Source organism: Bubalus bubalis, chromosome 5, assembly GCF_019923935.1.
Source record: "Bubalus bubalis isolate 160015118507 breed Murrah chromosome 5, NDDB_SH_1, whole genome shotgun sequence".
NCBI lineage: Eukaryota > Metazoa > Chordata > Mammalia > Artiodactyla > Bovidae > Bubalus > Bubalus bubalis.
In genome coordinates, this window is record NC_059161.1 from 74,974,129 (window position 1) to 74,999,561 (window position 25,433).

The 25,433-nt window shown below is 36.2% G+C and overlaps 1 protein-coding gene across 6 annotated transcripts in view; it reads right to left on the reverse strand.

Moving 5' to 3' along the window:
• Positions 1-25,433, reverse strand: part of KCNT2 (potassium sodium-activated channel subfamily T member 2) — a 428,512-nt gene that overhangs the window by 252,479 nt on the left and 150,600 nt on the right. For all 6 annotated transcript variants that reach the window (XM_044943221.2, XM_025286125.3, XM_025286126.3 and 3 more), the window contains exons 5-8: positions 24,384-24,443; positions 9,919-9,993; positions 8,621-8,704; positions 5,112-5,206 (exon numbers count right to left, since the gene is read on the reverse strand). In XM_044943221.2, coding sequence (XP_044799156.1) covers positions 5,112-5,206; positions 8,621-8,704; positions 9,919-9,993; positions 24,384-24,443 — 314 coding nt within the window. The remainder of the gene's footprint in view (positions 1-5,111; positions 5,207-8,620; positions 8,705-9,918; positions 9,994-24,383; positions 24,444-25,433) is intronic.

Consider the following 25,433-nt stretch of genomic DNA (forward strand, 5'->3'; position numbering starts at 1 on the left):
TATTTGTTTTTCTTGGAGATGGTCTTGATCACTGCCTTTTGCACAATGTCATGAACCTCGATCCATAGTTCTTCAGGAGTCTGTCTATCAGATATAATCCCCTGAATCTGTTTGTCATTTCTACTGTAAGGGATATGATTTAGGTCATACTCAAATGGTCTAGTGGTTTTCCCTACTTCTTCAATTTAAGTCTGAACTTGGCAATAAGGAGTTATGATCTGAGGCATAGTCAGCTCCCCGTCTTGTTTTTCTAAGACTGTATAAAGCTTCTCCATCTTTGGCTGCAAAGAATATAATCAATCTGATTTTGATATTGACCATCTGGTGATGTCCATGTGTAGTTATCTCTTGTTTTTCTGGAAGACGGTGTTTGCTATGACCAGTGCATTCTCTTGGCAAAACTCTGTTAGACTTTGCCCTGCTTCATTTTGTACTCCAAGTCCAAATTTGCCTGTTACTCCAGATATCTCTTGACTTCCTATTTTTTCATTCCTGTCCCCTATGATGAAAATGGACATCTCTTTTATGGGTTTGGGGTGTTAGTTCTAGAATGTCTTGTAGGTCATCATATTACTGTTCAACTTCAGCCCCTTTAGCATTAGCTGGGGCATAGACTTGGATTACTGTGCTATTGAATGCCTTGCCTTGGAAATGAACAGAGGTCATTCTGTCGTTTTCAAGACTGCACCCAAATACTGCATTTCGGACCCTTTTGTTGACTATGAGGGCTACTCCATTTCTTCTAAGGGATTCTTGCCCACAGTAGTAGATATAATGGTCATCTGAATTAAATTCCCTCATTTCAGTCCATTTAAGCTGATTCCTAAAATGTCGATGTTTACTCTTGCTATCTCCTGTTTGACCACTTCTTTTTTTTTTTTTTTTTTTAAATTTTATTTTATTTTTAAACTTTATATAACTGTATTAGTTTTGCCAAATATCAAAATGAATCCGCCACAGGTATACATGTGTTCCCCATCCTGAACCCTCCTCCCTCCTCCCTCCCCATTCCATCCCTCTGGGTCGTCCCAGTGCACCAGCCCCAAGCATCCAGTATCGTGCATCGAACCTGGACTGGCAACTCATTTCATACATGATATTTTACATGTTTCAATGCCATTCTCCCAAATCTTCCCACCCTCTCCCTCTCCCACAGATTCCATAAGACTGTTCTATACATCAGTGTCTCTTTTGCTGTCTCGTACACAGGGTTATTGTTACCATCTTTCTAAATTCCATATATATGCGTTAGTATACTGTATTGGTGTTTTTCTTTCTGGCTTACTTCACTCTGTATAATAGGCTCCAGTTTCATCCACCTCATTAGAACTGATTCAAATGTATTCTTTTTAATGGCTGAATAATACTCCATTGTGTATATGTACCACAGCTTTCTTATCCATTCATCTGCTGATGGACATCTAGGCTGCTTCCATGTCCTGGCTATTATAAACAGTGCTGCGATGAACACTGGGGTACTCGTGTCTCTTTCCCTTCTGGTTTCCTCAGTGTGTATGCCCAGCAGTGGGATTGCTGGATCATAAGGCATGTCTATGTCCAGTTTTTTAAGGAATCTCCACACTGTTCTCCATAGTGGCTGTACTAGTTTGCATTCCCACCAACAGTGTAAGAGGGTTCCCTTTTCTCCACACCCTCTCCAGCATTTATTACTTGTAGACTTTTGGATCGCAGCCATTCTGACTGGTGTGAAATGGTACCTCATAGTGGTTTTGATTTGCATTTCTCTGATAATGAGTGATGTTGAGCATCTTTTCATGTGTTTGTTAGCCATCTGTACTTCTAATTTCTCTAGATTCATGGACCTAACCATTCCAGGTTCCTATGCAATACTGTTCTTTACAGCATTGGACTTCACTTCCATCACCAGTCACATCCACAGTTAAGACGTAAACACTTACAGTTACAAATAAGTGAGTCATGTGAATGAAAAGCAAAGTATGTGGAATATAATAAATAATAATGTAGTATCTTTATATAATGACAATAACGTTCAAACGGGACAAACTTTCAGTTGTAAGTTAAATAACTACCATGGATGTAACGTAAAGCTGGATTAATATAATTAACACTGCTCTGTTATACAGGAAAATTATAAAGTGAATAAATTCTGAGTTATCACAAGGACATTTTTTATTTGATTTGATATTTATAAAAGATGATAGACAGTCACTAAACTTACCATGGCAATTATTTCCTGTTGTATATAAGCAAACATTATTCTGTACATGTTACCTTTGTATAGTCCTGTATATAAATTATTTCTCAGTAAAACTGGAAGAAAAAAGTAGCCAGTTCTCTCTGTCTGTTGCCTAGAATCATTTTTAGGTATCCTGATTCAGTTTTACAGTATTATTAATAAATTACTATGTTTAGACATTTTAAAGTAAATCTCATTTTTAAGTTCACATAATTAAATCTTTTTGTATAAAGAGAAAAACTGAAATTAAAATTTTTGCAATGTTATCACAATTTACCATGCCCTCACAGACATTTTATAAACACACCCGATTCAACCTTCATTTAAAAAAACAAAAAGCAAAAAATCTTATAAGGTGATTAGTATTATATTCATTTAATGATGTGGAAAAAAAGACTAAATAAATAAGCTGTCCAAGACCTCCCAATTAGTATAGTCCTGAGTTTTAAACAAACAATATACAAGTAGAATTTTATGACTCATCATTGCTTATTGTTCCACAATATCCCATTTTCTTTTTCATGGTATAATATTCAACTGGGTATACTGCCCAGTTAGGCTACATTTTTGCAGATCTCCTGCAGCTATGTTGTAGGTATATGACCAAATTTTAGCTTAAATTATGCATGCAATTTCTTGTAGTATCTTATATCCTTTTCTCCTAAGAGAAAAGGTTGGAGTTAGGATGTAATGGCAAGACCAAAAAAGCCATACTGAACCATGGAAACTGTTTTTAGTATGACAGAAAACAAGATATATGGAAACTTTATCTCCAGGGTATTAAGCTGATGTGACAATCTTGGACAGACTACATAGATATTTCTTTTTGTGTAAGTTCTTGCATTTTTGTGTGTACTTTTATTTTATAATATGTGTGGCATAACTGCGGTAAAATAGCCTGATGATGTATCACGACTAATGCAACATTTTTTATATTTTTTCTTGTAAGTAACCCCATCACCTATGGTGAATTCAAATAAGACTTATTCTACCTTACTATGATGATCATGGTTTATGAAGACATTTGCTTGTAAAGCTAGACAATGCACAAATAAATCAAACATCAATTTCTCTATCCCAGATATTATAATTTAAAACAGATTACTCTAATTGTATTGATGTGCATGTGATTAAAAACAATAACATTTTATTAAAATTATGTTAGAGTTAGACATAACTCTATACAAAAATTCCACACTGAAAGACAGATTCAGATCCACTTATTGGTGTCAGCTTTAACTATAGACTATATTTGGAAAAACTACCACTCAAGTGTCTGAAATTTAACAATATGCACACACAACAAAAAAGGTAACTATAAATACAACAAAAAGTGAAACATAAATGATTTAAAAGATTAACAAGTTGCATAATGGAAATTTCACATAGATCATGAAAACCCTTTATCAAGTACTGTTGCACTGCTTGGCATAGGAAAGTGGCAAAATTTGTGTAGTCACTTCCTTCAAAAATAAAAAGTGCTCAAGAAATAGATGTAGAGGCAGAAAGTAAAAGCCCCACTGTAGGTAGTTCACTGTGATGAGCATAGTCCAAATCATCTGTACTTATTTTAGCATCAAAATTTCAATTACCCCTTTACCAAATTTACTTTAACAGACTATGTATAACATTTATAACTCATTCATTTTACTCTTGGTCATTTTCCAGCAATTGAGAAATCAGCATAGATATAAAAAAATTTTAGTTGTAAGTACTTTTTCTTAAGTCCAATAAAAGGAAAGCTCCTAAATTATTTTAAAAATGTAATTATCTTAAAATTAAGAACACTTTTGTGACTTGAGAAGGCACTGCTGTCAGTATTTATGCAGTTATTTACTAGGTGAATAAATTTATGCAGTTATTTACTAGGTGAATAATAAAAGTAATCTGTTCAGAATAAAAAAAAGATAAGATGGTATTGTGTCCATTTTAGAGGGATATTTTATATTTAACAATGCTGAATATCCTAAAATGTTTACTTTTTAAATATAAAGGTAAGCAATAAAGCATTTTAAATCCATTTAATAGAGATATTAATTACATACTACTTAAGCATACATTATATTTCTGTATCTAAAACTATATTTACATACATATATCTGTAGCTATATTTATATCTAAAAATTGTATAATGCTAGTGATAAGGGCATTCTTCCTACTTTAGGACTTCCTAATTTCTCTTTCTCAGTAGGTCAAATTCAGGTCAGAGCACAATTATACATAATGAAGTTGAAAAACAGATATATCACTCAACCTCATTTTCTGATTTTCACATTCCTTTTTTTTTCTTTAGTTAGGATCTTCATGGATCCATATAGGAAGTATATCATTTCTCATTGGATTACTGTGTAATTGGCAAAGTGGGACTTTCCACAGGAAGAAATAGCTGTTTTCTATAACAAGGCAAAGTACCAGTTGCTTCACACTGTCAGGTCTGCCCTTGCTTTCTGCCTGGCTGCATGTTAGACCATCAGGGGAGAAGATTCAGGCAGAGAGTGATGGACAGTGACAATGTTCTCAACAGCGGTTCTGCTTTGAAGATTACAGACAGATAAGGGCATCTCCATGTCAGCAGTTTGAAGGAAAAATTCTTGTTTGACAACTATGGCATGAAATACAAATTCTTGTGATCTGGTTGTTTACAGCATTTGGGAAACCTCAGAGTTACAGTAAATATCAATTCCAAATAATCGATGTCCTTTCTTGATTTTTTTTCTGTAAAAACTGAAGTAAAGATTTTATTTTTGTTTCTGTAGGTGACCCATTATGTTTTATAGTAAATATTTATCTATTCATCTTTATTGCCAGCTCTTAGTTTAAATGGTTTATAATACTGTTTTTTAGTATTATAATTAAAATAAAGCATAATAAAAATGCTGATGTACAGTCTTACCAGGTGAAGATAAGGCAAAGTAATGTCGATATTAAAATCAAAACTTGATTAAACATTGCAGACTGTGTACGCTGAATGGCTCTGTGTAGATCATTCTGAAATAATACAGAAAAAGCATATTTTAAATTCTGATAGATACTCAATAATCATGAGTTTTGTTACATTTGTTACTATGTATTACATTTTAACTGTCTTATTCATATTCAACACACATACTTTAAATGCATATAGTAGCATATTTTTGGTTTTTCCTAAGTCTAATTAAACCTCACTGTAACATTCATATTGCCAAGAAAATATTAATACTATGGGACACCACAAAAGCACTAAATTTTAGTTTACTCGCTGTACAAAGAGATGTTCAAAGACTCTCCAAAAGCCCTCTCTGAAGACAATGCTGTCTTATGGAAATTTCTGATTTTAAAAGATCAGAAAATAATATGTTCAACTGAGGGGAAAGTAATAGCTGGATCAAACTACAACCATATCTCATTCTCTAAGTCACAAAAAGTAACGTGCATTATGCCAGGCAGTTTATCATAAAAATAAAAAGTTACATAGCCAATGAACATGTTTAGATAAATTTCATTCATATTAAGAGAAATGTGAATTCAAGATATAAGTTTACTTTGCAATTGAAAAACATTAAAAAATAATAATACCTACTGTTATTTAAGAGGCAAAAAATGAGCACACAAATGTAATATTGCTCAAGTAATTTGTTATAAATATCTTGAAAGTAATTTGGTAATACAGGTCAAAAGTCACAAGTATGCCCTTTCCAGTTCATGCATTCACCATTTAATTAGTATTTGTCCCATAACATAATTTCTAAAAGTTAACCACATGAAAATTATGAGATGGAAGTTGAATATTTATATGTGCTCATCTTCATTACAAAATTATAATATTTCCCATAATATAATATTTTGTATATTATTTATTGTATAAAATACAAATATGAATAACATATTTATTGTGTAATATATATTGTATGATGTATAATATGTTATATTATTTTTATTATATATAAATATATAATATTTATAATATAATAAATATATATAAATATATATTTATTTGTATCAATATTTTGTATAATCTTTATTGCAAAATTATAATATGATGAATGTTCATTCCTATTAAAATAACTAAAAATGAAATAGAAAATGGTTGAATAAATTGATCAGAATTAGATAGCAGACTTACATGCATCCATTAAAGATGGTTTGAACATAAATATTTATTGACATATGAACTCGTATTTGACAAACATTCAAATCATAAAATTAAACATACATTTTGTGTGTGTGCTTTCATTGAAAATATTAGAAGGATATAAATTATTTCTAGTGTCTAGCCTGTGTGGACGATTTGCAGTTTTGCATAATGTTTTACTTTATAGTCTTCTGTTTTATAAATTTTCATAATAATTTTTTTAACAGTCTGAATAGCGGTACTACATGAGATAAATAGGTAGCTCAGCTGGTAAAGAATCTACCTGCAATGCAGGAGACCGTGGTTCAATTCCTGGGTTGGGAACATCCCCTGGAGAAGGGAACGGCTACCCACTCCAGTATTCTTGCCTGGAGAATTCCATGGGCAGAGGAGCCTACCGGGCTACAGTCCATGTGGTCACAAAAAGTCAGACACGACTGAGCCACTTTCACTTTCAGTATAAAATAAAACCTCAATGAGCCATTATTTTATCCTTTTCTATCACACATTTAACCAGAACTTTTGTTATGAAAACAAAAAAACTAAGTTGATTAAGACTTCACCTTGCATTCTTTACTTTCTTCTAACAGAGGTGTTAATGAACAGAAAAACAAATTAAAATTTACCAATCAGGAAGAAAAGAAGTAAAATATAGAATTATGGTGGAAAATGAATCCTAAATTAATAATGCAAAGCACTACTTTTACTCTTAATGATTGACTAATGATTCCTTTCTTGGTTAGGTTACTTTTTCCAGCAACCAATAAACAGAAATTAGCAAAGAGTACTGGAGGAATTTTATTTTATTTTTTCCATTAACAATTTAGGCAGTCTGCTGCTGCTGCTGCTAAGTTGCTTCAGTCGTGTCCAACTCTGTGTGACCCCATAGACGACAGCCCACCAGGCTCCGCCATTATAGTTAGTGAAATAATGTTTTTTTGGATGGCTAAGAGAGCAGGATGTTTTTGCAAACCATCCACAGGACATATGCTGCTCCCCTTATTAGCTGTGAACTTGCATGAGACTCCAGTGGTCACTTAATATATTGAGAGCTGATTAGAAACATTCACCTGGTTGTAAAGACTCAAATGCTATCCAAATAGCTTTTGGCCAAAACTATTGCCATACTTTCTGTTAAAAAGCTATTTAAAAGAAAAACAAGTTTGCCTCCAAGCACACTTAATTTCAGTGTGACCAAATTAATAATATTGAGCTCTTACTATGTTTTTGCTAGATACAAGATTTTTACATATATATGAATGTATATATAATGTAACTTAATTCTCACAGCAAGCTTGTATATTGGTAGTTTTATTCTCTTTCAAAAGGAAGACATTAGCAAAGGTGTTAAATCACTTGCTTATTTTTTCAGAGTGCTTAGCGGAGAGTAGACTCATATTAATACTTGTAGAACAAATGGAAGAAGTGAAAGTGTGAAAGTGTTAGTCTCTCAGTGATGTCTGACTCTTTGCAACCCCATGGACTGCAGCCAGGCTCCTCTGTCCATGGAATTCTCCAGACAAGAATACTGGAGTCAGTTGCCATTCCCTTCTCCAGGGGATCTTCCTGATCCAGGGAAAGAACCCAGGTCTCCTGCATTGCAGGGAACTTCTTTACTATCTGAGCCACCAGGGTAGAATAAATGACTGAATAGCAAATAGCAAACGTCAGCTCACTAGTAAGTATCCAAGCCTATTATATTTTGGTCCTAGTCATAAATCAGTCCTTTCAAACAGAGTTGGCCTTAGGCAAAATGCAATGGTGGCACATCTCTGAGTTCTGCATCTCTTCCTTCCTGCTTCCCCTTCTGCCTCCCTATTCCCAACAGAACCCAACCTAAAAAGTTGACTTTACATGAGGACCTTCCAGCTCCAATAAAGCGTCTTAGAAAACTCCACAGATTTTTATGGAATGTGAGACTACCTACAGTTTGACATTACCTCCTGAAGCCTTAAAGCTAGGGGTCCTGTTATACATAATGAGATTGCTTTAGAAGGAAACGCTGTCTGTCTGCAGAAGATTGGTAATAAGTTTGACCATCCAAACAGCAGTCAGCTTTGGTTTGGTGATCTTTAGACTATCTGAATTATTTTTGTTTACTATTTCATAGGGCCTTATAAAAGAAGGGACTTGACAATAGGGCGTTTCACCACTTTTCATTCTCATTAGGATATAAACAGACATAGGGTCTATTAGCTTAGACATCTATGCAACACATCACTTTAGTGAGGTAAGACGGTAATGGAGCATTGAAAAACACTTTTGTCTTTGCACTTGTATTTTATACTTACAATCATATTTTCCAAGGCATGTTTGGCAAGCCAACAGTTTAGAAAAACTGGGACAAATAGATTTCTTAAGGAAGGCCAGAATATCTGGAAGACAAATCAAAACTAAATTTTTATCTCCAAGCAAGAAATCCACATGATTGAGAAGAAAAGCAAAACAAAAATAAGGTATTAAGGACAATATAATGATATAAAACATGTGGCAAATACTCTAAACTCATATGATTATTAAAATGAAGGGGCAGACAGGATCTTTTCATTCTTGTCTAAGTCTTAAGGGTAAATTCTTTGCAAAGTTATTATAGAAGCAGAAAGAAAATAATCAGCTCTCATGGGATATCAGCTATAACTGTGCTAATTCCATCGCTAAATCTTTTGGTATGACTGTTATAATAGATATCATCTTTTTCTTTTCTGGAACTGGAGGTAAAAATAGGTGTAAGGAGACAGTGCTTAACTTTTCTATAACATTACCACTTACTCTTTAAGAGTCAAACATTTACGTGACACTGGGGAACTGTATTCCATTGGAATTATATTTAATTAACCTGTCATTCAATCTGGAGCCAGTTGTTCCTCTAGATAAATCACTCAAATTAAAATAATTGTCAGAGTGAGCAACAGCTTCAGATCATACTGACTTATAGTCATGATTTTCCAAATAAAATTCAAAATAAAAAGTGTTAGAAAGCATATTCTCAGCAGACATTACTAAAGCTTTATAGATTAAGATCCAATTTTGCAACGGGAAAGTGCTGGTTGCATATTCTGTAGCTGAACATGATCACCATGGAATTGGTCCTCCACAGACTTTAATAAAGAAGCAAACTGCTGGTTGTCTTAGTTGTTAGCAACATATTTAGCAAACAGAGAACTGGATTTAATAAATCCTGTGGCTTAAACTAAAGATAAACATATTCTCAGTGTGAGAAACTTTTATAAATACTTGGTTTTACTTGGCTTTTCATTTTTAAAACTCTACAATATAAACAAGAAGTGGAGTGATTCATTTCTAATCTATTTAGATAAAATTAACATGTTTAAATGGTACCTCTAGAGTATATATTAGTAAAATGCATTTCATTTTGCTATTGAACTAAATCTCATTAATGTTCACTTAATTTCACAACCCAGTTATAACGGACTTTGCTATTTATTTTCTAATACCATGATTTAATACATTATAAAAGCCTAAATTCATTCATCTGAGCTAATATATTATTTATTGCTATTTAGATTTAAAGATTTTACTCATGACTAATAACAAAATTATTTATTTTAAATATTCTTTTAGGACTTACTGAGATAATGAAGGGAACCGCATTAATTATTTCCAAGATAAAGGGTATTCGTAAAATCTGTTCCCAGATGTTTCCCTTTCAAAAAAAAAAAAAAAAAAAAGAATAAAAATAAAAGTCAGTTACAACTGAATCCCATTAAATGGGGAAAAAGCATCAGAATTCTGCTAGCAATAAGGATGCTTACATTAACAGAATACAAAATCATTATTTAGAAATGTAGCAATGGCTTTTAGAGATTATTTTGCTACATGTAATTGTGCCCTCTCAATTTTGCAGAGTTTAAGTAAACCAAATGCTCAGAGTAATCCATGAATATTGCACGTAGCACATTTTAATCACATAATATTGCATCAAAAAGTTACTAGTAAAAATAAAACAAGAAATCTTACAGAATCAATGAAAAAGTAACTCCATCTTAATTTTTATATCATAATATAAAGCATATTAAATAGTTTGCAAACACACACATATAACAATGGCCCTGGGAGGCCATTTAACATTGTTTTTAGATTAATAAGATTTAAAGCCAGAGTTTTCTCAATCATCTGGATTCTAGTCTCCCAACCCACATAGTACAACAATATTAATCGGGTCTGGCTACATAATTAGTGGGGCCCAGTTAAAAACGAAAATGCAGGGCCTCTTATTAACAAATTATGAGTAATTTCAAGAAGGTGACATCAGAGCATTCAAACAAGCACAGATCCTTCTAATTGTGCAGCTCTGGGCAATTGCACTGACTGATAGGTCATTCCTGAAACTTTCTCTAACCATGTCCAGTGAAAAAGAACTCAGAACTCCCTAACACAGTTTATTCTTCTAATGAAAAAACAAAATAAATCTACCTGTTAGAAAGGCAACTTGAAATCTGACTCCTGTAATGTCTAATTATTTTATGAATGGCAACCCACTCCAGTAGTCTTGCCTGGAGAATCCCATGGAAAGAGGAGCCTAGCAGGCTACATTCCATAGAGTTGCACAGAGTCAAACATGACTGAAGCAACTGAGCACACACTGGCTATACTATCGGGATTCTTTATTTTTCTTGAGGTCCCAAAGTCTTAAAACATTACAGAGATGTAAAACACCTTGCATCGCCAATCCTGCTCATGACACCAACTGCCTCACTGTTTGCAGTGTTTGCTGAACCCAGGGTAGGCAAGGCATGAGCTAAGATGTTAGTAGGAGGCTAGAGGAGCCGTAGGAACTGCAGATATGTTTATTCTCTCCTGGCCTGCACAGCAGCCATGACATAGCCTCTCTCCTGCTGACTCTGTAGCCATAACAACAGACACCCTACATTCTCCCCTCTCGTGGCTGACCCAATAGACACAGCCATGACACAGCAGTAAAATTCAGCCCTATGTGGAGCTCACATATCCCTATAGCACAAAATAGCTTGTGACCAAGTGAGTACTTCATGATGCACATGCTCAGTGTTATAAATGACTTGACTTATTACATGAACATTATTTACAAAACGTGAGGCAACAGCGAGAGGCTGTAGGGCAAGAGGGCCTGACTACGCCATCTTGGCTAATTTGGTCTTTCCTTGCACACCGCCACTTCATAAAGCAAGTTCTACATCGGGGATCGTCTGGGTTGCTAAAACAGTAAGTAAGAGATTTTGTTAGCCCTGGTTCATGAGCCGTCTGCAGGCTAAATAAAAAGTGGTGGAGGAGCAGGTGGAAGGCACAGAGCTGTAAGGATCTCTCTCATCTCTGTGTAGAGATGTAAGGATGCTTCCCTTATCACTTCCAGCTCTGTAAGAAGGGCGCAGATAAACAACCTAGAGAGCTGGACTCAGACTTAGGGGCTGTTTTTGGCTAAAGCCCAAAACATCACACACATGCACACACACACACACACACACACACACACAAAACAGCAAAGCAAAGAGAAAGAATGTTGAGATAAGAACAGGCTACACTTACACTGATACTAAGACAGAGAGACTTATTTTCTGGGAACAAGATAGAGACCCTACAGAATAAAATGTATGGCCATTTTAAGTTCAGACTCAGAAGGGCTGCAGGCCTGAGGAGACAGGGAATCTTGACAGATGGTGGCCCCTGGACACCCAGAACCCGGGGCAGAATGGCCAGACCGGGGCTTGAGGCATCAAGGAGCTTCTGCCCAAGGCCTTAGGAGAACCATAAAAGCCCCATCTGTATCTGCCATCAGAGTAACCCAACCATAGACTATTCCTGGGCCAGTCAGTCAGGACCTCCTTCTCCTGGAGCCTCCTCAGCCCTGAGGGGCCACGATCAGCCAGTTTCAGATAAGGAGGAGGTGGACACAGGAGAAGCCCCGCAAGAAGATCCTTGCCCCATTGAGTTCCCAGCTGTGCACACATGCGTGCTTAGTCCTATCTGACTCTCTGCTCTCCCACGGACTGTTGCCTTCCAGGCTCCTCAATCCATGGGATTTTTGAGGCAAGAATATTGGAGCAGTTTTCCATTTCCTCCTCTAGGAAATTTTCCCTGGTGTAAGGACTGAACCCACATTTTTTTCTCTCCTGCATCGGCAGGTGGATTCTTTACTGTTGTGCCACCTGGGAAATTTCCAGCTTAGAAAAAGCTAAAACTGGATGAGAACATTAAATTTTTTACATACTGAACAGTATCTCTTAAATACTAAACTGAGATTTGTCTTGCCAAAAAAAAAAACAAAAAACAAAACAAACAAAAACAAAACTAAGGGGCCTAACTGAGATTTCATTGGATCAGCATGGCTCATAAGGACAATGACTGGGTTTGAAGGAGAAACATAGGATGGGCTAAAGGCTTTTCTACTTGCACTGAATCAGGCCTATTCAATAAACCATTTATACTTGATTTTCATTATGCAACACTTCTATTTTTTATTGCGCTGGTTAATGTTACCATTTAACAGTTTTTTACATGACTCAGTTTCCAGAATGGGTAACATTTGGGTTATTCTTTCCTCACTGTATTTTTTACTAGTCATTGTACATTGTTCCTTAATGTCAATGATTTTACACAGGAAAAAAGACTGATGTGACCAGAGGAGGGGGATGTAATGGGAATCATTATCACTGGTCACACGGCAGGGTCTTTCTGCTAATGTGCATTAAGACTAGCAGGCATACACACCAAGGAAACCAGAATTGAAAGAGACACGTGTACCCCAATGTTCATTGCAGCACTGTTTATAATAGCCAGGACATGGAAGCAACCTAGTTGTCCATCAGCAGATGAATGGATAAGAAACTGTGGTACATATACACAATGGAGTATTACTCAGCCATTAAAAAGAATACATTTGAATCAGTTCTAATGAGGTGGATGAAACTGGAGCCTATTATACAGAGTGAAGTAAGCCAGAAAGAAAAACACCAATACAGCATACTAACACATATATATGGAATTTAGAAAGATGGTAATGACAACCCTGTATGCGAGACAGCAAAAGAGACACAGATGTATGGAACAGTCTTTTGGACTCTGTGGGAGAGGGAGGGGGGGATGTCTTGGGAGAATGGCATTGAAACATGTATAATATCATCTAAGAAATGAATTGCCAGTTCAGGTTCGATGCAGGATACAGGAAGCTTGGGGCTGGTGCACTGGGATGACCCAGAGGGATGGTATGGGGAGGGAGGTGGGAGGGGGGTTCAGGATGGGGAAAATGTGTACACCTGTGGTGGATGCATGTTTATGTATGGCAAAACCAATACAATATTGTAAAGTAAAAAAAAAAAAAGACTAGCATTAGTTTTCTTAGCTCAGCACAGTGGAAAAGTTTAGTTCCTAGTAAACTAAAAGCTTCTATACCTCTGATGTCTCTCTTCATTTCCAGATCTAACACAACATTTATTTTTTATTACTTTCCCTCAAACCACTAAAAGAGTCTGATGACTAAAATGTGATTCAGTTGGGTTCATTTCTGATTTATCCTCCATATTCCAAGTCAGAGAATCTTTCTAAAATGGCAAATCTCCATCACCAACATCCAAACTCCTCATTATATCATATGAAGCTTCACAATTTGAACTATGAGTGCTGGTTTGTTCTGTACCTACTATATTCCTAACCCATCTTGAATTCAGCTACAGATTCACCACATATAGAACTGATTTTGATACAGTTCTCTGAATGAGCTAGGCTATTTCATCTTTTATAACTTTTCTCACACTTCTCCTTCTGCTTGGAATGCCCCAACCCCCATACCTTCACCACTAACTGCCTTGATACATGTTTTTAACATTTTACAAAACTTATTTGTTTCTATGACCATTACAGTTCAATGAGCACGACATTGCACAAAGGAAAGTTCCAGATATTTTATAATACTCTTCCCTTCTGGTATAATTGCTTTGATTTTGAACTTAAGCATTTGTATTTCATTTTCTTGGATCCATGTGGAAACACTCAAAAAATTTTATTGTTTTAAGTCTTCCTGATGCAATCATATAAATCATTAAACATGGCCACAAAGCTCAACAGAAATTTTCTGGAAGAAAGCATTTCAAGACTACTTGGCTATATATCCATTTTAGGTAATCTCATTTATGTTACAACTTCAACTTATTATCAACAATAAACCAGTGACTTCCAATGTTGTATCTCTACCCTGGATCAATATTGTATCTGAGAGTCAGTTTCAGATCTCTACTGTCTAATGTGCTGCTTCACATGAATGCCTCAAAGGCACCTTGTGGGTAATTTGTCTAAAAGTAAAATTTAAAGGACAATGAAAATATGACAATCCAAAACCTATGGGATATAGCAAAAGCAGTTCTAAGAAGGAAATTTATAGCAATGCAATCTTATCTCAAGACACAAGAAAAATCTCAAATAAACAACCTATCCTTATACCTAAAGCAACTAGTGTAAGAAGAATAAACAAAACTCAAAGTTAGTGGAAGGAAAGAAATCATAATGATAAGAGCAAAAAAAAAAATGAAATAGAGACAAAGAAAACAACAGTAAAGATCAATGAAACTAAAAGGTGGCTCTTCAGTAAGATGAACACAATTGAAAAACCTTTAGCAGACTCATCAGGATAAAAAAGTGAGAGGATTCAAATCAATAAAATTAAAAAGGAAAAATAAGTTATAACTGATACCACAGAAACAAAAAGAATCATAAGAGATGACAACAAGCAACTATATGCCAATAAAATGGACAACCTAAAAGTAAAATTTCTGATGTTTGTCCTAACTGACTCTCAGCAACAAAAACCAAAGATCCTGGAGAAACTTTGCATCTTCTTTTCACATGCCATTGTTGTGCAGTCACTAAGTCATGTCTGACTCTTTGCAGCCCTATGGACTGTAGCCTGCCAGGCTCCTCTGTCCTTCACTATTTCCCAAAGTTTGGTCAGATTCATGTCTATTAAGTCAGTGATGCTATCTAACCACCTCATCCTCTGCCGCCCCCTTCACACACTACCTAAGTATAATTGTTGAATAAGACTTCCTGATTCATGAATGTATCTTGGGTTGTCTGGTTCTCAATTTAACTCTATTCCCACTCTAACCTCTTAATTGGTCTCCCCACCTTCCTCTCCAATTTTCCTTTACCTAGTTAACTCACACACATCTTTCAGCTATTAATTCAAATCTGAGTGTTTTGAGACTTTCCCCACCTCCTCTTTACACACACTCTAGACAAGATCAGACTCCCACACTTGGTTTTTTGATTCTTCATCAACACCCTTCTCCTTCCTTTTTTTCAGTTTGTTTTTATATATTTAATCAACACTTGACTTTGAATTTCATGTGGTCCAGGTGAGAGCACTGGGCTTTCCTGGTGGCTCAGACGGTAAAGCGTCTGCCTGCAATGCAAGAGACCTAAGTTCGATCCCTGGGTTGGGAGGATCCCCTGGAGGAAGAAATGGCAACACTCCAGTACTCTTGCCTGGAAAATCCCATGGATGGAGGAGTCTGGTAGGCTATAGTCCATGGGGTCGCAAAGAGTTGGACATGACTGAACGACTTCACTTCACTCATGTGATTGAATTTAATGTGGTCCAGGTGAGAGCATACATTTAGTTCACAATTCTTTGCTCTGTTTCAAGCACAGTTCTTGCCAGTCTGTGCTTGAAACGCCTCAGTAAAATCTGTATCTGCATTATGTCAAACACGCTCCTGTTGTTGATTCACAGCTAGTGTGTGTGTGTGTGTGTGTGTGTGTGTGTGTGTGTATGTTGTGGCAAATAATGAACTTCCACCTGAGGACTGACTTTCACAATCTAAAATTATACAGGGAAGCAATATACTCATTGCTAAAAATAAACGTCTTTTTTCAGTTATATTCATTAGGTTTAGTTCTAAAATCTCAGGTTGTCTTTTGAACTTAAAGATATGTTCATAAATTATCTCCCCTAAAAATAGCTGATGAAAAATAGAGAAATTATCCAAAAGTTGCATTGGCTGTTAGGGAGTCCCCATGAACCTACATAATATAGTCTCAGGATAAAAGCTATTATGGCAAAAAAATAAAACATAAATCTAGAGATGGCACTATGTAGAGAAGTGTGAAATAAGATCCAAAAGGCAGGCACATGCCTTTCAAAATTAAGTTAAGTACCTGTTCCACTTAATCATATTTTCCTGAATGAGATGAAAGGCATTAATTTTCTTCCAAAAGGTAACTTCTTAAAGAAAAAAGATAGTTTCTAAGAAAAGGCTTTAACTGTGCTAAGCATGTAGAACTCTCCGTGTTCCTCTTCTTATTGACATAATGCAGTAAAATATAAATAAAATTTAATCTATTTTATATTTGGTATGGATGCAACTTTCCTCAACCAATAAAAATTCAAGAAAACAGATGATTTCCTAAAATGTACCAGGCTTTTATTTTTATCATAAAAGAAAGTACAAGTTTAGAACTATTATCTAGGTAACTCTAAAAAAAAAAAAAAAAAAGCACTTTAAAAAGTATAAGACTTATGGTAATCTACTTGCTGTTAGCCCAAATTGGGAACAAGAGACTCTTCAAAAGCACTTTCTTCTCTAATATTAAGAATATCTATATTTAAAATATTTAATCCAGAAGACTTAACCTTCTTTTAGTGAGTTTAAAATATGGAGTAACTCTATGGCAGCGTTACTTTGTATTTCTAAACATAAACCCAACAACACTTAGATTTACCATTCCTGTGGCATAATAAGCAGAATCACCAGGATCTAGGAGTCCTAGGATGAATTCTTTGTTCTTTTCCAGAAATAAGCCCATCATGAAGCTAACATTTCAGAACTGATGCTTTTTATAAGTGATTACTGTATTGGAAAAAAAAAAACTATAGATTTAACAAAAGCTTTCTAAGTGTGGTAAATTTTCATTATAAGAGGTTTGGATATTATGCATTTTGTGCATAATGCACAAAATCCTTTTGATTTAATAAATGTGTATGTATATATAGAGTACTGTTATATTTTTGAAAACAGTCGATAAAGACACAGACGGTATTCATGTGGCAGAGAAATAAGAATTTTCCTGTCAGGCAAGCCTCATGGATATTTTGCCAAGTTGTGACAAACATGAACAAAATGATGATTTAAGTTCAGATCTGCTGTCTGTATGACAGAGGACAGAAGAAATGAATGTCAGGGATTTTTAAATTATCTGCTAAATTTAACATACACTTTAAAGAGTTTTTGCTCACTTTGGTGCTACCTATTAAGTCTTTTGATTTTAAAAAACTTTGATCTCCATGATAGTTTAAACCTTTTAAGTTAAAGATTAAGTCATGCTTATTTTAGAATGTCTAAAATAGTGTGTACAAACATATATGTTGTATATGTAAATACATACATTATCTGTGTATATATATAGATATAAACAAATACGAGGAAATTGTATGTAGATTTTATATTCAGAACTAGAAATATCAAACAGCAATATTAGAAATGGATTTCACTCCTAATGCAATATCCATTTCTTCATATCTGTCTATAATTTTTCTTAAAAGCCTAATTTGAGAGAAGGACCTCATTTGAAGTTCTGCTATATGGATTTACCTTATATATGTGCTATAAACAGGTATCACTTATTCATTCCAACAGTGTATCCAACAGCTTATTGAAAGAGTCATAAGAGTTCACAAATTTGACTGAACATATGAAAGGAAAAGGGTTCCCTGGTGGTAAAGAATATGCCCACAATGTAGGAGACTCGGGTTTGATCCCTGGCCTGTGAAGATTCCCTTGGAGGAGGAAATGGCAACCTACTCCAGTACTCTTATCTGGAGAATTCCACGGACAAAGGAGCCTGGTCGGCTACAGCCCATGGGGTCTCAAAAGAGTTGGACATGGCTTAATGACTAAAAGACAACAATGAAAAGAAAAGAAATCCTCCCCACATCACATAAGCCCTTGCTATCTTTTGTGTTGTAACACACAAGACTCAACCACCATGACCTAGACATTAATGTCTATGAAGGTCAGGATGAAAATATTATACATCATCTAGCCCTATTTACTAGGTCTTATAATCTTTGCTCTCATTTTATAAATGGCAGGAATTAATTGATTACAAAGGTCAGCACCATAAAATCACAAGGGGAAACTATAATTCCATCTTGAGTCTGTGCTTGTTAAATGACTGCTAGCATTTAAAGCCTCAAAGTTAATTTTATATTAAGTTTTAATTAGAATTTGGAGCAAATACATTCACGAACGCAAATTAATATTTTGACCAGTTTATGTATTTGTAGATACTCTTGTTACAGTGGAAAATATTTCATTAAATTAGAGAAAAACACCCACATCCTTATTTTTCAGTACATCACTTTCTGTATATTACATTCAACATTTATAACATGCATACTAAGGACCTTAGAATATAACACCTTGGATATTAATTTACTCGATTGTTTTCTTTCTCTTAAGTTTCCAAAATCCAGATTTGTCAATCAGTACATATTTATGGGCTTCCCTGGTGATTCAGCAGTAAAAAATCTACCTGCCAATGCAGGAGACGTGGGTTTGATTCCTGGATCAGGAAGATCCCCTGGAGAAGGAAATGGCAACTCACTCCAGTATTTCTCCCAGGGAAATCCCATAGACAGAGGAGCCTAATGGATACAGTCCATGGAATTGCAAAAGTCTGACACAACTTAGCAACTTAACAACATATTTATGAAGTAGCTATTTTGACGAGGAGCTGCTGCTGCTGCTGCTGCTAAGTCACTTCAGTCGTGTCTGACTCTGTGCAACCCCATAGACGGTAGCCCACCAGGCTCTCCTGTCCCTGGGATTCTCCAGGCAAGAACACTGGAGTGGGTTGCCATTGCCTTCTCCAATGTATGAAAGTGAAAAGTGAAAGTGAAGTTGTTCAGTCATGTCCAACTCTTAGCAACCCCATGGACTGCAGCCTGCCAGGCTCCTCTGTCCATGGATTTTCCAGGCAAGAGTACTGGAGTGGGTTGCCATTGCCTTCTCCGTTGATGAGGAGATTCACTAATAAATCATTTAAAGAGCCCTCCTCAACATCTCCTTCTAAACTGTCTGTCACTAAGCTAGTACTTTCCAGGTAAGTTAGGGTTGAGTGGCTACATATATGCAAAATTTTCCAGCTTATTTTCTCCAACTTCAAAATATTCTTTCAGGCACCATTTTCCATCTTCAGAGTTCTCAGAAAAGAACAGAATGTATCCAAAGCTAACTAGTAATCCTCAACTTCCTAATCTAGCTTATTCTTACTTTTTATAAATCTTGCTTTATCCATCATTTTTCCTGTCCCTTCTACCAGCTCATTTTAAATCATGCAGATTTTTACCATCACAAGGCAATCTTCCACCTCATTCTACTACTTTTAGTGAGCTTTTGTACTGATCAATCAACAATCTTCATCTGAAAATTTTACTCTCAATTGTACTCCTTTGAAACTGGTCTCTTAAGGGTGAATAACAAATGATCTCCTAAACTGTAAACCCAATTGCTTTTCTCAAGCTTCTTACTAAACTTGCCATCATTCATATCTTTCATCTAATATTTTCTCTTAGTCATTCCTAATATTTGATTTTCTTCATAATCAGTAAATAAATCCATCTGTGTTTATTTGGAAACCACGCACCCTTTTCTTTCTACATTTTCTAATTCATCCATTTTACCTGATTAGACACTGGTATTATGTTCTTTAGGTGGCACATATAAGAATTTTATAAAGGAAGCCAGGGGGAAAAGGTGAGTTTGAAAAGATTTCTTGCTCCAAATTAAAGATTAAAAAGTAGTCAACAGAATGTTACCTTTCAGACTTTATGTTGTGAAATGAGAAAGAAATTTATATGCTAGATAAAAATCCCCTCAAAACAGAAACTTTAATGTGCTTGTTGATACGGTACATGCAATAACTGTGAACTGGAAATCAGCGATGATTATGACAACCATTCCGAAGACTTTCCACCCTTCTCACTTATTCCTCTGTCTGCCCTCATTGCTCTATTCTTTCAAGACCCACAACATAAGCATTTCCATTAACATGGGTCATCTCTTCTCCATTGGTTACTATCCCATCCTTAATCGACTTGCATGCTTTCTTCAACATTTCACTGGAAATGACTGCCAAAGCTTAATAAATCTCTTCTGCAGGTCCCAGATCTTCCTTTTCAGTTCTCTGCATATCACACCTATTTGTCCAAAAATACCTCAAATTCATCCTTCCCAAAACAATTTCCATTATTCCATCTATCTTGACCCCAATCTGATTTTTTTCCTCGATGTAATTTTTCTTGGTTTTACTGCCTTGTACTGTCATTTGGATTTAGGAAATCTTAAAATGATATCTCACATTTTGTTCTCTTCTTCTATCTCAACAATCTGTTGATGATGTCTTCACTTTCTACTTTCATGACTTTTCCTGCATTGACTTAGTTTATTCCTCTCACCTGGCCAAAACCTCACTCCCACTTTTCCTTTTCTACTTCAATTGTGTCTTAGCAGAGCATATGGACTTCAGTGAAATGTCTCTTTGACTTCTGCTTGCGCAGATGTTCCAAACTAATACTTCTAAAACTTAGTTACAATTACAGAACTCTCATGTTCAACATCCTGCACCAACTTCCCATTCTAGGTTTCTCTACACAGCCCTCACAATACTGTAGCAAACTTATCCCAACAATATTTTCCCAAACACACCATATGCTGCCCAAACCTAAATATTTATTCATTCTTCCAATTTTATATGCACATTTCTTATTTTATTCCTTTGCTAATTCTACAAATCCCTGTTGTTCTGCCTTTTTTTTTTAAATGAAATTATGATCTTACTTTAGTGAAATCACTGGTTCAAGGACTCTGCTTAATAGGTCTTTTCATCCCATGATATAACCTCTCTCTCTGGTTCCTCTGCCTTTTCTAAATCTAGCCTTAATATATGGAAGTTGATGGTTCATGTACTGTTGAAGCATGGCTTGGAGAATTTTGAGCATTACTTTGCTAGTGTACGAGATGAGTGCAATTCTGCAGTAGTTTGAACATTTTTTGGCATTGCCTTTCTTTGAGATTGGAATGAAAACTGACCTTTTCCAGTCCTGTGGCCACTACTGTTTTCGAAATTTGCTGGCATATTGAGAACAGCACTTTCACAGCATCATCTTTTAGGATTTGAAACAGCTCAACTGGAATTCCATCACCTCCACTAGCTTTGTCCATAATGATGCTTTCTAAGGCCCAGTTGATTTCACATTCCAATATGTCTGGCTCTAGGTAAGTGATCACACCATCGTGATTATCTAGGTCGTGAAGATCTTTTTTGTTCAATTCTTCTGTGTATTCTTGCCACCTCTTCTTAATGTTTTCTGCTTCTGTTATGTCCATACCATTTCTATCCTTTATTGAGCCCATTTTTGTATGAACATTCCCTTGGTATCTCCAACTTTCTTGAAGAGATCTCTAGTCTTTCCCATTCTAATATTTTCATCTATTTCTTTGCATTGATCAAAGGCAGATGAGCCAGAGATCAAATTGCCAACATCCATTGTATCATCGAAAAAGCAAGAGAGTTCCAGAAAAACATCCTCTTCTACTTTACTGACGCCAAAGCCTTTGACTGTGTGGATCACAAGAAGCTGTGAAAAATCCTTAAAGAGATGGGAATCCCAGACTACCTGACCTGTCTCCTGAGAAATGTGTATGCAGGTCAGGAAGAAACACTTAGAACCGGACATGAACAACAGACTGGTTCCAAATCAGGAAAGGAGTACATCAAGGCTGTATATTTCCACTCTGCTTATTTAATTTATATGCAGTGTACATCATGCGAAATGCCAGGCTGGATGAAACACAAGCTGGAATCAAGAATGCTGGGAGAAATATCAATAACCGTAGATATGCAGATGACACCACCTTTATGGCAGAATAACCTCAGATATGCAGATGACACCACCCTTATGGCAGAAAGTGAGGAGGAACTAAAAAGCCTCTTGATGAAAGTGCAAGAGGAGAGTGAAAAAGTTGGCTTAAAGCTCAACATTCAGAAAATTAAGATCATGGCATCTGGTCCCATCACTTCATGGGAAATAGACGGGGAAACAGGGGAAACAGTGTCAGACTTTATTTTTGGGGGGCTCCAAAATCACTGCAGATGGTGACTGCAGCAATGAAATTAAAGACGCTTACTCCTTGGAAGGTAAGTTATGGCCGACCTAGAGAGCATATTGAAAAGCAGAGACATTACTTTGCCAACAAAGGTCCATCTAGTCAAGGCTATGGTTTTATGAGTGGTCATGTATGCATGTGAGAGTTGGACTGTGAAGAAAGCTGAGCACCAAAGAATTGATGCTTTTGAACTGTGGTGTTGGAGATGACTCTTGAGAGTCCCATGGACTGAAAGGAGATCCAACCAGTCCATTCTAAAGGAGATCAGTGCTAGGATTTCTTTGGAAGGAATGATGCTAAAGCTGAAACTCCAGTACTTTGGCCACGTCATGCGAAGAGCTGACTCACTGGAAAAGACTCTGATGCTGGGAGGGATTGAGGGCAGGAGGAAAAGGGGATGACAGAGGATGAGATGGCTGGATGGCACCACGGACTCGATGGACGTGAGTTTGAGTGAACTCCAGGAGTTGGTGATGGACAGGGAGGCCTGGCGTGCTGCAATTCATGGTGTCGCAAAGAGTCGGACACAACTAAGTGACTGAACTGAACTGAACTGAAGAGGAACTAAAAAGCCTCTTGATGAAAGTTAAAGAGGAGAGTGAAAAAATTGGCTTAAAACTCAACATTCAGAAAACGAAGATCATGGCATCTGGTCCCATCACTTCATGGCAAATAGATGGGGAAACAATGAAAACAGTGACTTTATTTTCTTGGACAGAAAAATCATTGCAGATGGTGACTGCAGCCATGAAATTAAAAGACGTTTGCTCCTTGAAAGAAAAGCTATGGCCAACCTAGACAGCATATTCAAAATCAGAGACATTACTTTGCCAACAAAAGTCCATCTAGTCAAAGCTATAATTTGTCCAGTAGTCATGTATGGATGTGAGAGTTGGAGTATAAAGAAAGCTCAGTGCCGGAGAATTGATGCTTTGGAACTGTGGTGTTAGAGAAAACTCATGAGACTCTCTTGGACTGCAAGGAGATAAAACCAGTCCATCCTAAAGGAAATCAGTCCTGAATATTCACTGGAAGGACTGATGGTGAAGCTGAAACTCCAATACTTTGGCCACCTGATGCAAAGAGCTAACTCATTTGAAAAGACCCTGATGCTGGGAAAGATTGAAGGCAGGACAAGAAGGGGATGACAAAGGACGAGATGGCTGGTTTTCATCGCTGACTCAATGGACATGAGTTTGAGTAACCTCTGGGAACTGGTGATGGACAGGAAAGCCTGGTTTCCTGCAATCCATGTGTTCGTAAATAGTCAGACATGACTGAGTGACTGAACTGAACTGATGAACCCCCAATGAGATTTATTTGCATCTCATGGGATGTACTTATTATTCCACCTTGTATTATTATTGCCTGTATAATCTTCTCCTGCCTACCCTCATTTCTGGATTGTAAACTCATTGAGAAAAAAAAGAAAAAACGAGCAAAAAACAATGCACAGTGTGGTGCTCTTCATCAAACAAGAGCTCAATAAACATTTGTTAAATTGCGTTAGCCAAGCAAAGTTTTGCCAAAAATGAAGGGAATTCATTTTAATAATTCCTAACAGACACACTTTTCTCCCGTAGTGTTTTCTGTACAGATCAGGAGAAGAGGTTGAGAACAATAAAAAGCCAAACAATTCCATTCACTTGCCTTATATAAGCATGCATATACTGGGTAAATTAGACCAGAGGAATTAGTGAAGTGTGTTTAAGCCACCAAGGAAAACATTACTATATTACCACAGCTTTTTATTACATACTGGAGAGGCCCAGAATAATTAAAGGGGTTTAAGAAGATCTTGCTTTAGCCCCAGAGTGTGAATTATAAATAGACGAATACTAGGTAAATGCTAGTAGTGTGTTCCACTGGCAGAAAATTTCTAATTAAAACAACTTACCTTATAACTGAGATAACCAAGCAGTATTGTTTCAAAGAGACTTATCAGTGCCACTAAAACCTAAAATATAAATTATGCCTTAATGAGAAGATGCAACAAAGATATATATTCTGAATATACTATCAATTTATAAATATATGCCTATGTATGTGTGTGCATATATGAGTATGTATATATATCATATATGATATAGGGATTGAAACCATATACAAGGCCTCGTGTCCTTGTCTTTTGAAGTAAAATGGTGACTCAAGAGTTAATGATTGGGAAATATGAAGATACAGAAACAAGGAAAAGCTGTTGGGCTAAAGAACTGATAACAATTTAGACTATAATTCTGGCACATAACAGTATCACTGAAATCCCACCCAGTTCCCTGAAAGATACAGATAAAAGCCTGACTGCTTCTACAGGAAGCAGACTCCCTCTCCAGATGAAAACTGCTGACCATAAGAACATAGACCCTAGACTAGTTGAAAGCAGAAGGTTGATCATGCTCAAAACTTCAACTTGATGCCAACCAATCCAAGAACTGTCCACGAGCTGATTACACCCTGCTTCTTGAACACTATAAAACTCCTCACTACCCCCTCCAAGAGGGGTCACACAGTCGTCAAGGCATTAGCCCACTGTGGCCCCCTTTGCCTGGCAAAGCAATTAAAGCTACTCTTTTCTACTTCACCCGAAATTCTGTCTCCGTGTTTCTATTTGACTCTGGTCAACAGAGACCGAGTTTCAGCAACAGAGGTGCTGTTTGACACTCTTAACTTCTATATACAAGTGGTAGGGAGCAGGCTGTCCTGGGCACTGCAGTTTAGTTTTTATAATGTCTAATACTCCTCAGTAAGTCTTTTAAAATTTATTACCACAAACGTTAAGTGTGGGATTAGAATAGTCAGATGACTGGAATTTGAATGATATGTATCCTTGATACACACAATCACATGACTGCTCCACCATAAAACCAGCCACACAGCCTCCCTCTCAGTTCACCTGCCAAAAATGGCACTTTCCCTACAGAAAAATCAAAGAATACAAGCTTGGAGTTGG